Here is a 17,598-nt window from a genome sequence, read left to right as displayed (position 1 = left end):
GATAAGTTATGTGGAAAGAAGATTTTTTTGAAATGGAGCACACTTTAAACATACAAAGGTGGTAGAATCAGAATGACTTAATTTTGAGCAACAGGGAAGGCTGAGACCCAGGTGTTTCCCTGGCCAATGACTGGAGAGAAGAATGGTGGTACCCTTGCAAAGGACACACATCCCAAAGGAGAGACAGGTTCAATTTTGCATAAAATAATCCATGGCCCCTTTATGAAGTTATATGTCCTACAGGTGATCAATATAGAAATCTGGAGAGAGAGCTGAGCTAGAGCTACAGATATGGAAATCATAAGAAGAGGAGTAAGAGTGAAAGCCCAGAGAATATGGCAGCACAGAAAGGAGGGCTCAAGATCTAACTAGCAGGGAATGAATTAGGGATGCAGTTAAAGACCCAGGAGAGACTTTGTCAGCCACTTCTATGATTCAGAGCCTACTGTGGTGACAACCAAAGTCATTCTTTAGAGAATTATTTGCTGTGTGATATTCATGCAATCTGTTAATCAGTTTGAACTTCAGTTTTCTTAGCTATAAAATGTATATAACCATACATAAAATGTATATAGCCATACAATATACATTTTAAGACCCAAATAAGATCCAAACTATATCAAAACACCTGGTACAGAACGTGGCACACAATGAGCTCTCAAAGTTATAAATGTTGCTACTGTATTCCAGATCACATCTCCTCTCTTCAACCCACCTTCTTTACACTGCTGGCTTCCTTTAAGACTCAGATCACCTCCTTGAGAAGTCTTCCTAGGCTGTTAGCATCCCTCCCTAGTGCTCCAATTCTGTTCTGAGTGGCATTTGCTGTATTCACAATCCTTGCCCTCCTTTAACTACATTATATAATCTCCTAAAGATGAAGATATGCCTTACTCATTATATTATCTCTTATGTATAATGCCCAACTATTTTAAGTGATTAATATCTACATCTTTGGATAAATAAGTTTAAAACCCATTAGAAAGGTTTTTTTAAGCAATTGTGTAATTTATATTTTTGAGTTGCTTTTTAGCCTTGAAGCTAGAGATTTTAGGTATGTGACCTTAGGTAAGTTCAACCTCAATATGATGAAGTTTCTTGTCCATAAAATGAGGATAATAATTGTACTTGCCCCACGGGTTTATTATAAAGTTTAAAAGAATAAATACAGGTATATTGTTTAGAACTAGCATTGTGGAATTATTCCACGATATGTTTTCTCTTTATGTGAGGGATCATGAGGCAGAGTTCAAGACAAATTTCATAAGGTTAAGAGTTCAAAATTTTAGAAAACTTAAAGTCAAAGATCAGCAAGAAGAAAAGTCATGGGTGCCCTGTTCTTCCCACTGCTCCACAGACAGGCAAGCTGGGACCAGACACCCTGTTGGACATATTCATGGTAAATCTCCAGGCAAGGGACTCTACCCTCTTACAGTCTTCATAGAGAGAAAGCCTGAGAACAACTTTGTCAAGAGGGATGAACAACCTGCTCGAGGCCAAGTAATCTGGATTTGGATATCAGCTGTTTATAGGAGTTATTTATGAGAGTTCACTCCCAGACATGGGAACAGTGGAAAATAATGACTCCTCTGGACAGCAGAAAAGGGATTACAGTCAAAAGATGTTTGAGTAAAATTCCTGTTTATTAGATAAGAGCAAGTCCCCAGCATGTTAGCTTTTTATCACTGTGACCAAAATACCCAACAAGAACAATTTACAGGAGGAAATGTTTATTTAGGCTCATGGTTTCAGAGTTTTAGTTTATGGTTGGCCAGTTCCATCACTCTGGGATCAAGGAGAGGAAGAGCACCATGGTAGAAGGGTATGGCAGAAGAAAGCTGCTCATGTTATGGTAGCTGGAGAATCAAAGACAAAGAGAAGGGACCACAGAGAAGATGAATCCTTCCAGGGCACTCCACCAGTGACCCACTTATTCTAGGCTACAATTAACACCCAGTTTGTCCATTCAAACTAGGATGCACTGTTTAGGTTACAGCTCACAATCCAGTCATTTCACTTCTGAATATGGCTGCATTAACACAGGAAATTTTGGGTAACACTTCAAACCTGAACACCCCATTCTTCCCCATTCTTCCTGGCTTGTCCAAGCAAATCACAGTTAGTTCATTAGAATAGCATTTTTAGATAATGCTGTTTAATTTACCTTACTTTTAAAATTAATATTTAAGTTATGAGTACAGATACTATGGTGCTTGTGCTTTGAATTCATTTGGGCTGGTTTGATACTCCAAGTTTATTTTTAAAAATCTGTTCTTTTATCAAGATGAATCCAAAAAGTTCTTCTAATTGCTTTAGTTTAGGTCAGTAGCATTTATCACTGTGTCCAACACTGTACTAAATGATGAGGAAACAAAATCTAGAGGGATAATTTCTGCTTTCAAGTGCACATAGCCATAGAGGAAAGGCAAACGGAGTAAAAGCAATTCAAAATAATAGCTACAGTAATACAAATTTACATAAGACTCAGAAGCTTTCAGAACTGACTTCTTAGTTGAATATGACAGTTTACAGACTATGAAGTAAATATGTTTTTTATTTTAAATTTATAAAATCCTTGAAGTGCACTTAACGTAAGCTATCATGAAATGTAACATGGTAATCAGTGTTCAGATTAAGTTAAGTGATATAAAATTAGAGCAGAAGATGTTGCATCATGAAAATGGAAAAACATCTCTGATGAAAGACCAGAGGAGAAATTTTGAGTTTAAAAGGAACTAAGGTCAAATTCCAGTTCTGCTGCATACTTTGTGAGTCTAGGCAAGTTTCCTATCTGCTCTGAGTCTAAATTTTTTGATTTATGAAATAGGGATAATAATAATTACTACACTGAGTAATTTTAAGCAGTAAATAAAGAAAAATACATGAACAACCTAACCCCTGGGAAATATTCAATAAATGCAGTTATCAGTTTTTTATAATATCACTTGCCACCTATTTTACTCCATGCTCTTATAATTAAGAAACTGGGGCAAATTGACTATAAAGCTCTGCTAGGGTGGGAATTCAAGGTTATTCTCTAATGTAATTCTATACTATTTTTTCTTAATTACTTTTTGAAGCTACCTACAGTAATTATGATGTATTAAAAGCATTTTATACACTCCTGTTTTACTAAAATTTGTAATAAATTATCTTAAAATCCAAACCTACTTGACAGCCAAAGTAGCCAGAAAAAAAAGTTCAGAAAAAAATCTTGTTTAATAATGGAACATAAAATTAATAGAAAAATATAAATATCCTTACATTTTAAAGGATTATGGTCATAAAGACACTAATTGGTATTATACAAAATTTCCTAATACTAAAGTGGTTAAAGGATTCCCGAACATATATCATTACTGCTTTATTTTTTTTTTACAAACTACCTGTAACATAAATTCAGGAATAACATATTTTAGGGTCATGTCAAATGGTGCCAATTAAAAAAATAAACAAAAATGGAGAGTCCATATTTCTTTTTAATTACAGAAAATGTGCAGATGGTGCTGCAGTAGGATTCTTCTGTTAAAGATATTAACACTTACATTTTGGGTGTTGGGATGGGGTGGTGGTAAGGTGTAACTGTCCCCGTCTTTAAATATTAGTTTGATTCTCCGTTTTTCTGATAAGGTTTAAGGAGGCTCCCAGAAGGAAAAGGGTACCTCAAATTAACCCTTCCAGGTTCTTATCCCACAGAAGGGAATTTTGGGACATATCAGAAGAGGCACAAGCCAAGTTTTATTTAATAAAGCAAGGATATTTATTCAGGAAAGTAATAATAGCACAGGATACAGCACTCAAAGGGAGAGGGGTATAGGTATTAGAGAGAAGTTCTTTGGGGGCCTCTGGCTTAACTTTTAAAGGAAATGCTGAGCCTGAAACATAGGTGGGATGAGTCAGCTTAATGAGCTGGATTCTTTTCATGGTGGTGCAGAGAGCAGTCATGGTCATCTGGTTCTTCTCACAATCTTCACTTTGACATTATCTAGTTAATACATAGCACTTGGACTGTGTACCCATACCGTGTTTCTCTCTCACTTCTCTCTCTCTCTCTCTCTGCTTCCTTTAATCAGTCTAAGGATACATTCTATAATCTAATAAGGTACATAGGCACTAATTAACTGGACTCACAGTGCTCTTAGATTTACTGGATCTTTTAAGAATTCAGGCCTACAGGAAAATAAGCCCAGGTGAGTGAAACTGAGGATGTTCACAGGGTTCTTAGATTTAAATCTATAGTCCCTTTTTCTTTCCCTCTTTTTCTTTTTTCCACCTGTTCTTATTTTTTCTTTCCTACCTCATTGCCACCCCAAAAATATGGAGAATAAACCCTTTGTCTTTTATTTTTCTCCAGAGATGATATATATATATAAAAAAAAGGTTCACAAAACGCATTTGAACATTTTACTAAAACTAAGCAACGTGAATTTAGGATCAGTTTTATTGCATTTTTAGGAAGTTCCCAGGTGGGTCATATATGAAACAGATTAGCGTCTTCCCTGATCTTGTGTGATTTTCTAAGTACCAAGACTAACAAGTTGTCATCCTGTTGTTACTCTTAACTTTACTTTCTTATGCGTATTTTTTTCCCTAAAGCTGCTATTCCATAGAAGGTAGTCATTTAAACTTTAGTGAATTAAAACTAGCTCAAATTAAAAATTCAGTTCTTCAGTCCTTGTAACTAGATTTCAAATACTCAATGGTCACACATGACTGGTTGCTACCAACCAGACAGAGAGAAGATGTGTATCATCACAGAAGTTCTGTTTCATACTGGGGCTAAATGCTCCTATTGATTGGTGACTGGCCATTGGTAGCATTTCAAGGATTAAACAACCTTATAAGTTATGAAAGGATGACTTCATTGTCAGGTCAGTGTCAGACTTGAGAGAAAGCTAAAAGTGAAAAGAAATTAAATACATGATAAAGAAGGAATGATAGAAAAGAAAATACATTGACATTATTATAAAGAGGATAGAAAATGATTCCAGAAATCATGCTTTAGCAGAATTTTACTTAAATTTTACCTGAAATGATCATCACATGTAGTTTGCATTAGTTTACACAAAATGCATGGTTCACACACTGACTTTCTCATGTTCCAGCAAAATCACAAAAAAAACTCTTTCTTGAGGTTGTGGTGAAATCTAACTCTCTTGTGTACACCAGTAACACAGCATGTTTAAAACCTGTTTTCTCTAATAGTGGTCAGCATGCACTGTGGGGCTATTTTCAGCTCTTGTTCAGAACTTTGGAATTTTTCCTGTGTATTCACAAGCTTACCAATATTTTGGCTCCTGTTGCTTGCATAAAAAGTAATTGTTACTTAACATATATATAATTATCCACCCAGATAAGAGAATAATCTGTGTTTGTTTGCATTTAGGTCATTCTGTCCATTGAGGAAGGTTACAGACTTCCAGCTCCTATGGGCTGCCCAGCATCTCTACACCAACTGATGCTCCATTGCTGGCAGAAGGAGAGAAACCACAGACCAAAATTTACTGACATTGTCAGCTTCCTTGACAAACTGATCCGCAATCCCAGTGCCCTTCACACCCTAGTGGAAGACATCCTTGTGTAAGATGCATAATGTTGTTTTTCCCCCCCTTGACAATCATAATTTCTTTTAAGCTACAGACAAGAATAGTAGATAGAGGGGAAAGAGTTTGCCCTGGTAACTACCTAGTTGTCGGTCTTGTATAAGCTATATTTTATTTATCAGCTGAACAAAGTGTTGGCATTAATGAAAACTATGGAAATTTTTTCATGAGGAAAAAAAGTAGCTTCCCCTTCTCTTTTCTATTTCAACTTTATGAATTAGTTTGTTTATATTTTTTACATGTGGGCCTTTGATATTTATCGATCTTTCTTTATGGATCCCTCTTTACCTTCATGAATACAACTTTTGTACATGCGGCACCTCTAATTTTCTTGTCCAATCTGTGCTATGTCCTTCTATCTAAAATGGCAGGCAAGACAGGTAATTTGTGAATCAGCCAGGAGCAAGAATGCTTCCAGGTGATATGATCACATCTAGCTGTTGTTAACTTCCTAAAACCAGAAAAGGACAGACTACAAGACAAGAAAATAAAGGCACTCATGCACCATTTTATAAAAGTCAGTGGAGTTGAGAAGATCTACTCACCTCTCTCTGAAAAGCAATTATAAGAAGGAGAAAAGTCAAAGAAAAAAAAGATTGTCATCTATGTCTGAAAATATTACATTTAAAATATCATTAAGTTAGAAATATATTTCTTCTTTTAGGAGAAATTAGACTTAGAAATAACTATAGCATTTCCCAAGTTCATTTTTCCCTGACTCAGGGGATAGCCAAGAGGATATTCGGACATTCAGCTTCAGGTCACAGGTTCAAGTTGGTGTAGTGCTTTAGTGACAATAAGGCCAAGGCCCTTCAAGGACTATTTGAAACAGGCTTCAGTTCACAGTGAGCATATAAGAGTTCACCTCTAAATCACTAATTGGCAGTCTCAGTAAAGTGAAGCCAAGCATGAAATAGCTAGAGATTAAACTATTACTCTAGCCCATCTTCCTCAAAGTGGTCCAACACAGGAAGCAGTAAAGGAGTGGGGGATGGGGAGAAAGGCACTTTGGGATTCTGTCATTAAAGCAATGGACAGCCATTGAAGGATTTTTTTTTAAAGCAAGAAAATGACATGATCACATTTGCATTTCAGAAAGATCACCCTAGGGCTGATTTTGATTGATTGCAAAATAAGGAACAAGACTGGAATCAGAGATGATTATATGTTTTCAATAATCCAAGATACAAGAGATCAGGACCTAATTTACGAAACAGGAGTACACTTGGGGTCAGGAGATAAAAGAATTTATTTACTATAAGGCAAGAAAACCAATATGACCTGGTCACTGATTGAATATGCAGGGAGGAAAAGAGAAAAGAATCAAGAAACTTTATCAGGCTTCTTTATTAGACAAGCTGATGGATGGTATAATCATTAAGAGAGGAAGAAAGACAAATTTTGGAGTAGAAATAAGATCATTTTCAGCATGCTATGTCAGACATGCCTGTGGGACATCTAAGTGGAGATATTCAATAGGTAGTTAAATTTATAGGTGGGGTCTCTTTTTATAAGTAAAAAGTTCTAGACTGGGGATATAGATTTGAAGATCATTAGCATGTGGATTGTATCTTAAGCTTTAAGTGTAGTTCAGAAAACCAATAAAGAATATGAAGGATTCAAATCAATAAGAAAAAAAATGGTCATCCTCTAGAACACACCAAGACTTAAGATAAGAACTGAAAAAGTATACCCCAAGGAGAGTGAGAAAGAAGAACCAAACAAGTAATGAAGAACATATAAGGTGTTGTGTCATAAGCCTGAAGAGGAGAAAGCTTCAAGGAGCATAAGGTCCAAGGCTTCACAAAGTTTCAGTAAAATAAAATGTGAAGTGTGTCCATTGGTTTGGGCAGTGAGGCATCCAGGTGTTCATAGGCAGCCTTTGCAAGAGTATTTTCAATAAAGTTGTGGAAGACATCTTGCAATAGAGGAGGAATGAATGTGAAGTCAGAGAGAAGAGCAATGCACAGTACTAATTTGTGTTTCCAGAAATGTTTCTCCAGAGAAAGAGAAGTAGAGGAAATATATCTTGTTTCCTATTTTCATATGTTTTATTGAAGAGGCTTTGGCATGCTTGAATATTGAGGGAAAAGTCCTAATAGAAAGGGACCATGAAATGAGTTTGCATTCATAGAAGATGACTTTGGAATCTCTAAAGCTAAAATAATTTAATCTGGGCCTGTTGTTGTGGTAGAGAGTTAACAGACTTTACAGTCAGTGCCTGCCAACAAAGCTGTTTAAGTATGATATGACTATATAGAGACAGGCAGGTAAAAGTCTTCTTTGGAAAGAAAAGTAAAAGTAGATAAGACAGTTCCTTGTCTGCATTTTCAAGATTATGAATAACTATCATATTTGGAAGATATTAATGAAAGAATCTGAGAAAATGCCAAAAAGCAAAAAGGATCCAATGGTCAAGCCAAGATGAAGGGTTGTATCTAAGGGTCAGAGGTTGATGATTTAGTGAGGTGCATGAATCTTCTGTGCAAAGCGCCAGTGAGTGGCAAACTCTGTGATAGCCCTGTCACACGTAGGCCAAAAGTCAGGTGCTTTATATAAGGTTGGCAGCTTGATTCAATTCTACAGTCTAATCTCTGGGAGACCAAATGGAAGTTTTTGTGACTGATTTGCTATCCTTGTTTCTGACAAAGACATATGTGCTACTGCTTTTGCCCTTAATATACTTTTTCAGAAACAAAATAAACCATAGTTCTAAAGGTTTCATATCTGAGTCTTATCAGCATCTTATTTGAACAAAAGCTGGAATGTGTCCCCTTGCCATCCCCTTATTATCACTGCCACCCACCCACCCTGTCCCTGATCCAGAGAACTGTGACTGTTTAGGGGGAAGAGATGCAGTAGATTAAAGGATAACAATATTAGCTAAAGAACTCAGGGTTTGTTTTATGGCTATAAAACTGTGACAAACCCCTTCATGTGACAGGACCCTCCATCTACCACATCCCAGTGCCAGACATCTGTCCCAGAGTGATGTTGGACTAAGGAAACATAACAGTGTAGAATTTCAATCTTTCTCCTCATATGCCTCTCAAACATGTAAAGGAGCCTAACAGTGACTCTTACTAAACTCTACTGCACTCTTCTTTTCTATAGTGCCCCCAAACTCCCACATTTCTCTCACACATATGCTGATACAACTCACTAATGCATTAGGTCCCCATGGTTTTTATTCCCATCTAATTGCTTTTTTTTCCCCCCTCAGGAATTCACCTAAGAAGATTTTATCCTTTCTCTTGACAAAGTAGTAAGAGAAAAAGAATTTAAGATGACAAAAGGGGATGAGAAAAGCTCACAATTAAATAATTTTATATTAGCATATTAGAAATTTTACAAACTCTGTACCAAAATCTTTCCTTTTAAGTCAGAGTACATAATAGAAAAATATTTGGTCAGAAAAGGCATTCATTATCTGAAGCAGCAGATCTTGCCCTTCCTCTGCTGACATTCTTATACCTAAGTTTCTCCCTCCCACAGGAATATTCAGAGCCCTGTGCAGTTCCCAATATATTTCATTTCTCTCCTACTCAAGAAAATATATGAATATATAAATGAATATAGTGATATAATAAGTATAACCTAAAATCCAAATAATCATACAAAATTAATTTTCAAAATGACAACATTGATATAAGCAGTGATTTTTCTATATATTTAACTTCAAAGTACCCTCACATTCATTCATTTTACAATAATGACTTATAATAGTGTTCCAATGAATTAAGTATAGCTGTCAAGTAGTACCCAGCCCCTTGGAGAAAGGGGACAGCTTGAGGTCAAGGTTGTGTGTAGAATGGCATCTGGAGCAGTGTTCAAACTTTGAAACGTCATTTGCTCCCTCCCTCCAACTCCCAGGATCAGTCTTATAGCTGCTGCCAACTCCAAGTAAGCTTGCTCCTATAGAGTCCAGGATCTTGTCTGGGGATCTGTACTCAGTAGGGTAAAGTGGCCTGGTAACCATAGGGTGTCCCTTTATCCAACTGTACTTACCTCCCCACCCCAGCCACCTTTCCTACTCATTCCTTCTACATTCTCTTAACTTTCACCCCGGTTCCTCCATGCACTGAAGCCTGTTGAGCACACTAGGCTTCATTTAGCTTGCCAATGCTCCTTTGAGCAGAGCTGCCATGTGATAGATAAATAACACTTTCTTTCAGTCCTGCTCCACACTCCTAGCCTGTCTCTGACAAAGAAGTTTTACAGATTCTGACTTCCTGAACATCAGTTCAACAGTGGCATCCACAGATGTTCAGGAGTGACCCAGAGAGACAATGTCAGCCGCCTTAGAAATCATATCCTGCCCAGGCCAAGGCACTTTAGGAATATTCTCACTACCTACCTGGGCAATAGATAGAATCCTAGAATTTTAGCTCTAAGGAACTCAAATCACCACCTTTCTTAGTATATACAAATCTATCATTGAACTTGCAAGCATCCAAGTAATATGTGTATGAGGACAAAAGCAAAATTCTCATACCAATACCATAATTAAGAACCTTTGGGGCTGGGCTTGTGGCTCAGCAGTAGAGCACTCACCTAGCATGTGAGAGATGCTGGGTTTGATTCTCAGCACCACATGAAAATAAATAAATTAAATAAAGGTATTGTGTCCAACTACAACTAAAAAAAAACATTAAAAAAAGAAACTTTGCTTTAGAGAAACACTCTAAGACTGAATGATACTAATTCCCTGCATTCAGTTAATAGTGCACCAAGGGGCACAATAATTTTCAACAATTTGATGTAAAATCTTCTGTTCAGCAATCAACTAGTATATCAGGAGCAAAATTCACCAACTCTAAAGCCCTTGTCCATTCCACTATACAGTTAGAGAAACTCACAAAATGGAGAGATGTTTTCAAGTATAATACTATTTCAGAAATATGATGTTAAAAAGAGAGGGTATATTTTTAAAATATTTCTAGTTAGACTTTTCTCTGGGATTTATTTTACTTCATAGATGGACTATATTAAAATTTCAAAAAGAAACTTACTGTAGCACAGCTAATTATTTTATGTTCTACTGAGTAAATACAAAGAGGTAGCGTATATGCCCTTATTATGGGAATAAGTAGCAAATACATAGTCCATATATTCTCCAAATATCCTCCTATAATGCCCATCCACTTAAAGAATATTATTTGAAAAAGAAAGTAATAATTACAACAATAAATAGAGATGAGGAAAATATGGCAAGAATATAGTTCCAAATTATATCCTCAGGCATTTCTGTGGTTTAATTTTTCTGATGTTGGCAAATATATATTTTGCTTCTTTTTTCTTGCTTTGGCAATCGTCAGAAAACTCCTTCCCACTGAGCTCACATGCTGTCTCCTATCCTTTTCATGACCACATTTTGATGGGCACTGCCAATGCATTGCAGTTGGCATGTAATATAAAATCTATTTTCTGACTCTGGATCATATCCTCTCAAAAATAAAATTTGAGGTTCAGTGATCTGTTAATCTGACTCTAGGGAGCACATGATAGGTACTCTGCTCATCTTATGAGAAAATTTTTAAAAAATTTATGCCTGTTTGCATCTATCCCTCAAGATGTTCAAAAATTCTATAATAATTAAATTTACTTTGAAATTTTCATTTTCATTTCTTCACTTTTTATACTACTTATCAGCATTATTGTATCAATAAATAATGGTAATAAGTAAAAAACTGAAAATAAAAGTAAGTATGACAAAAGACTTGGAGAACCAACAGATGATGCCCACAAGCATCATCCATAAGATAAATGGCATATTTCAGTGCTTTAGAGATTTTGTAGTTTTTTTATTTAAAAAAACAAAATTATTTCATTATTTTAACTTGTGTTCAAGTTGAATGCAATGTTTTATTTTTTATCTGATTAAGTAAATTGTGCCTTCAATGATTTCAGAGGTACTGTGAAGGTAGTCTCTGTGTCATGAGATGAGAAACTCATATAAAAGCAGTGACACTGGATAGGAGAGATGTTGTTCTGGTTCTAGGTCTTGTTAGAATTGCATATGAACCCTTAACAATACACACCTGGCACCCTCTGTACTGCCTCTTCCTCCACTGAAACCTGGAAACGAGTATATATAAACATTTCCACAATGTAAGGAATAAGTTAAACAGTATATTCATTAATAGCTTGATAGTTACATCAACAGGCACTTATTCCTCCAGATGCTCTCATAATGGAATTAAATAAAAATAGATCATTCATCATGAATCAGCTATCATGTCATGGATCAAACATTTCTATAGAGAATTTAAAACTCAAGTACAAATCATCCCTCATTTAATGAACTCTTATAATTCTTTCAGTGTTGTGCTGGGCCTATATAAAAAGGAAAAATATATGAGATAAGGTTGCTACCATCAGGGAGTTTTAATTTACTTTTTAAAAATTTCTTCTTTCTTATGGATTTCTTCCAAGGGAAATAATTCAATTGAAGCAAAAAGATACATGCTCTAAGACTACATGATCATCTATATTAAAAGAATATTGTGGGGCTGGGGATGTGGCTCAAGCGGTAGCGCGCTCGCCTGGCATGCGTGCGGCCCGGGTTCGATCCTCAGCACCACATACCAACAAAGATGTTGTGTCCGCCGAGAACTAAAAAATAAATATTAAAAATTCTCTCTCTCTCTCTCTCTCTCTCTCTCTCTCTCCTCTCTCTTAGAAAAAAAGAATATTGTTAGCAATCTGAGTCTAATTTTAGGGAATTAAAAATTATTAAGCATCAACATATAGAATACAATATATTCATTTAAGTATGAAGACTATGGAAACATGAAAAATATCCATAAAATTTGTGAAATAAAGGCAATATAAAATAGGATAGACTATCAGTACAGTTCTGCTAACAGTATATAAATATAAGAGCAAGGAAAAAAGAATTTATGCTAGAATAAAAGGGAAGAAAACCCTTTAAGTATGTGATCATTTCATATTAAAACAGAATTTTACTTGCAATAGTGTTTTTGAAAATGTAATTTTTATTGAATCATTTAAATAGATTTATTACTAGATCACATTTAAGTGTAAAACATGAAATACTTTTGAGGATAAAAATATTTTTGCTCTATAAGGACAGTGTTGATATCTACTAATAATCTATGTAAGCATCTTCTAAACTAAAAAACTAATTACTATTGTGAATTCAAGGGACTCATTAGAATAGGAACATCTTCGCTCTATCAGAGATATTCATTTATATACACATATTTAGAAGAATCAGGTATACACTTACTGCTTCTTCAACTATAAGATTACCTGTTATACCTAAACTCCAGCCATTTTCTATAAATGACCATAATTTATACCTGAAATTTACATATCTAGCCCCTCCTCATTTTTCTGAGAAAAATAGCAGATCTTCCACTTTCCATTTTATAATACGTACTTTTTAAAAATGTGAGCATCTGGTTTTGCTGTAAAGACATTTCTCAGATGGACAGTACCCACTAATCACCAAATAACAGAAATTTCTATGTGTTCAGCAAACAGCAGACTGAATTTATCATTGTACACGTTTGATAAGAAAGGGCATTTATTGTTTATTAGTTAATGTTCCAGAGAATTCGCGTGAGGCTGATGGTACCCAGCCCTTGAAGCCAGAAAATAGGAGCATTTTTCAACTTCGTTATAAGATAAGGTGAAAGAAAAGTTATTGCACAGTGGCTGTGAACAATGAGGGGATCCTGACCTTACTAAATCAACTGCCAGTGCAGTCGTATAAAGGCCAAAGAGTAACTAGGTTACTAAAGATGTGTGGAAAGAAAAGGAATTATTATACTGAAGCATTCTGGGAGCTAATAGTGGATGCTTTTCAACAGGGAAATAGGCCATTTCAGTCATTTAGTTTACAGAATGTCCTTTCATTACCTTTCTGTATTAAAGACATAAAATTAGCAAATTACATTTCTACTCACCAGTTAAAGGAAATTGTGATGGCTCAAGAGTTACTCCAGCATTATCTCAGGAGAGAGAAAGTCATCTGACATGTGTGTGCGTCAAGAACAGCATGGGAATATGAAAGCAAAGTTGCTTAAACACAGTGTTTTAATTTTGCTCACATTTTTTCATTTTTTATTGGTGCATGATAATTATACATAATGGTGGGATTTGTTGTTAAATATTTGAATATGTGCACAATCTAATTTGGCCAATATCATTCTCCTAGTATTTCTCCTTTCCCTCCCTTTCTCCCTGCCCCTGGTTCCTTTCCTCTATTCTACTAGTCCACCTTCCGTTTTCATGAGATTATCACCACCTTTTATTTAATTTAGTTTTAACAAACTTATTTGACAAGAAGTTAAACACAAGAGAGCCATCTTATTTTAAAAAAGGACATTCAATTTTCTATCATGTGATTTTATTTTTATTAATAATTAATAAATGTACCCTAGTCATTTTGATATTTAATTTCAGTCAATAAAGTACAGCAGTTATTTCCTAAAATATATTCCATAGAAACTAGTTATCTAATTTAAGAAATGAATATATAAGCTATACAAAATTCTCTTACATATTTAAAATGCACATTAGAGTCTATCTAACACCAAGAAATGCTGTGGTTAAAGAACTTATATAACTAATTTTGCCATGAAGAGCTTTATCATTTACTATTTTATACATGAAGTTTTATTTGATATTATTTATTAACATGAACACCTCTAGGAAAATTTTAAGAAACAGAGGAACAATTTAAGTATTTGTGATAGCTATTCAACTTTTATACATAACTGATTCTTATTTCAGGTCAAATTAAGAGTCATTCTGATATTAACTAGAATGAAACAACCCATAGTCAATAACATTTTTGCAGTATAGAAGAATATGACTTAGTCTCCAAAATAATAAATGTGATAATATAATTGAGTAGTGCTTAAAAAAAAAAAAGATGGCAGTTGCTGGTAAGGATAACCAGACTCAACATAGAATACAGTGTACTCTCAGGATACACACACTTACCTTATTCACATTCCAATTATGTAAAGAGCAAAAACCCCTGTACTTCCCCATCATCCTTGTTCACTCCCAACTCTATATTTTCAACTAAACCTCAGTCTTAAAAAAGGATGTCAATGGACAAGGAATACAAAAATAAAATTAATTCTAGGCCTTTATTAGGGACTCTCCTGAATTTCAAGGGCGTACTTTTCAGAGTCTTTGGGAGTTGAAACCATGCACAACTTGTCTTTCTAAAAGATTTAGTTCTTTAAGGGTAACTTAAATGCTTTGTGTGTGTGTATGTGTTAGGGAATTTCAGCTTTCACCTTTACCATTAATCTTAGAATGTGTGTGTGTGTGTGTGTGTGTGTGTGTGTGTGTGTGTGTGTGTGTGTGTTGGGGAATTTCAATTTTCACCTTCAGCATTAATCTTAGAACCTAACTCCCACTCCCATATATTTTAACAGAACAATACAGTTATGTATTTTATATATGCCCTCTGCTTCACAGTGGAATTCTTACTTCATGTGGTTTAATCATGTGTTTTTTAAGGTACTAGCAGTTTCTAATTATAGGTTAAATAATTAAAATATGGATGTTAAAAACATGTTGAAATATTTCAAATATGAATGTTTAAAATTATAATTCTAGTTAAGTCTGCATGCATTCTTTCATTCTTTACAGTTTTTTAAAAATTGGACTAGCCTTCACTGTTCTAATTCAAGTAATTCAGTGATTGATTTCTAATAACATTTTCATTATTTAGAAAACACTAATTTGACTCAAACACTAAACACTAAAAGATTCTTACTGCTTGACTAGATAATATAAGTCCTAATCCAAGAATTTTTAAATGATACATTTATTGTCCTATAGGGTTAATAATGCATCAATTACTATAAAATCACTTTTACAACCAAATATTTTTAAAAACATGTAAAATGTTTTTTACATTAATTTCCATGTATTTCTAGAAGCAGAAAAATATAGTTTATCACAAGAATGGCTTAAATACACAACTTCGAGTTCTTTTTCCTATAATTTCTAAGATTAGCTTCATTTTATACATACCTGTCTACCCTAGCTTTTCCAAAATAATACTTTTCTATTATTTTATACTAAAATTACAAAATATCCCCAACTAAAATGCCTTTGCCTCAGATTTTAGAAACCAAAGATTGCTATAACATTGCCTTTATGATCCACCAATGCTGCATTCCTTTTTCTTATTAATTAAACTTTACATTGATTTTGTTTTGTTTTGTGCCTTAATACTATCTTGCTTTGGGCTACAAAACCATATGCTTAAATGTATATAAATCTTATTCACAAAACCAAGTTCTATGACAGCAGCAAATTACTTTTTTTTTTTATTTTTGATACCAGGGATTGAACAACATCCTCGGCCCTTTTATATTTTGAGATAGGGCCTCACTGAATTGCTTAGGGTCTCACTAAATTGCTGAGGCTGACTTTGAACTTGCAATCCTTCTGCCTAAGATTCCCGAGAAGCTGGGATTACAGGCATGAGCCACCACACCTAGCAGTGATTACTATTTAATAAATAATAATTCCTATTGAATATTTAAAATCGAATAAGTGGATACTTGATCAATGAATTTACCATAGAAGAATTCACCATGAAAGTAGAACTATACCAACAAATGTGGAAAAGATAAAAGTACATGGATTCAGTGGCAGATCAAAAATGGTAACTACTTTCTTTCTTGGTGGGGATAGGGAGCAGGTTATTCCTCAACTTTTAAAACACAGCTTTATGCAAGAGAAAAAAAAACCAAAAGATAGAAGATGTTAATTTCTTCAAGATCTATCAAATATAAGACCCAAGTGTAGCAAAAAGCAGAAAAAAAGATGAAAGATTGATTTGATCAACAAATGGGGTTTTTATTATTGATTTGCATAACAGAAAATTGGAGGATAAAAATACTAGACGTTAACAATATTGTGAAAGGAAAAAGAAAACCTTTATCTGACTTTTGGTCTGGTGCCTATGTTTTTTGTTTTGTTTTGTTTTCCCCATAGAATGCCAGAGTCTCCTGGTGAAGTTTCTGAATATCCTTTGTTTGTCACAGTCGGTGACTGGCTGGATTCCATAAAGATGGGGCAATATAAGAATAACTTCATGGCAGCAGGGTTTACAACATTTGACCTGATTTCAAGAATGAGCATTGAGTAAGTGGTACTAGGGTTATTACTGTAATTAGATGTCCTATTTAGGGAATTATAAATTTAAATGCTATATCAATAACACCTTTTCTAAGGTTAATATGTCATTTCTTCTTTAATATTTTATTTTTTAGATGTAGATGGTCACAATATCTTTGTTTTATTTTTATGTGGTGCTAAGGATCAAACCCAGGGCCTCTCTTGTGTTAGGCGAGTGCTCTACCGCTGAGCCACAACCCCAGCCCTTAAATATGTCATTTCTATCATCTCTGTTGTTCTTTTTGAAGTTAGACATTACATTTTTAACCATTATTTTTAGAAAGGATCAAATAGCTTTTAAAAATGTTTTAAATGCTTTCTAAAATGAGTACTACTTTTGTTCACATCTATAATGTGAACAAGAGTAGTATACACAAACTACATGTAAATGTAGTTTTACCTTATTTATTCTTCATATTTTCTTCTTACATAATCTATAACTACTACTACCTTTGTCAAATAAATACAATCTTATCATGTCACTCAGGGCTCCTCTTGTTTATTACAATGGCCAGACATTTTCCATTGTATCAAAGATCATTTTTTACCTATGTGCAATATAAATGCTGAACGTGTGAGTTTTTTCTTAACTAGATATTAAAACAATTATATTGAGCCATTGTTTTAAAATAGTAATAACAATTTCATAGTTCAACCTAATGGCATTTTTTTCAGATTATTGAGAAATCAAGAACTCAAATGAAATCCACAGTATACCTTCTGCCTTGCATATTGATCATTTTGCTACTACTGTTGCAAATTTATATAACTATCTAAATCATATATAGCCTTCAGCCTACAAAATATCTGAACA

At 34.4% G+C, this 17,598-nt stretch overlaps 1 protein-coding gene across 5 annotated transcripts in view; it reads left to right on the top strand.

Annotated features, from left to right (window-relative positions):
- Epha6 (EPH receptor A6) overlaps nucleotides 1-17,598 on the top strand; it is a 792,729-nt gene that overhangs the window by 762,330 nt on the left and 12,801 nt on the right. For all 5 annotated transcript variants that reach the window (XM_078044415.1, XM_040270502.2, XM_005336763.4 and 2 more), the window contains 2 exons: nucleotides 5,387-5,580; nucleotides 16,602-16,751. In XM_078044415.1, the coding sequence (XP_077900541.1) occupies nucleotides 5,387-5,580; nucleotides 16,602-16,751 (344 nt within the window). The remainder of the gene's footprint in view (nucleotides 1-5,386; nucleotides 5,581-16,601; nucleotides 16,752-17,598) is intronic.

This window comes from Ictidomys tridecemlineatus, chromosome 3, assembly GCF_052094955.1.
Source record: "Ictidomys tridecemlineatus isolate mIctTri1 chromosome 3, mIctTri1.hap1, whole genome shotgun sequence".
Classification (NCBI taxonomy): domain Eukaryota; kingdom Metazoa; phylum Chordata; class Mammalia; order Rodentia; family Sciuridae; genus Ictidomys; species Ictidomys tridecemlineatus.
The sequence above is the reverse complement of the archived record's forward strand: the minus strand, read 5'-3'. Positions and strand labels throughout refer to the sequence as shown.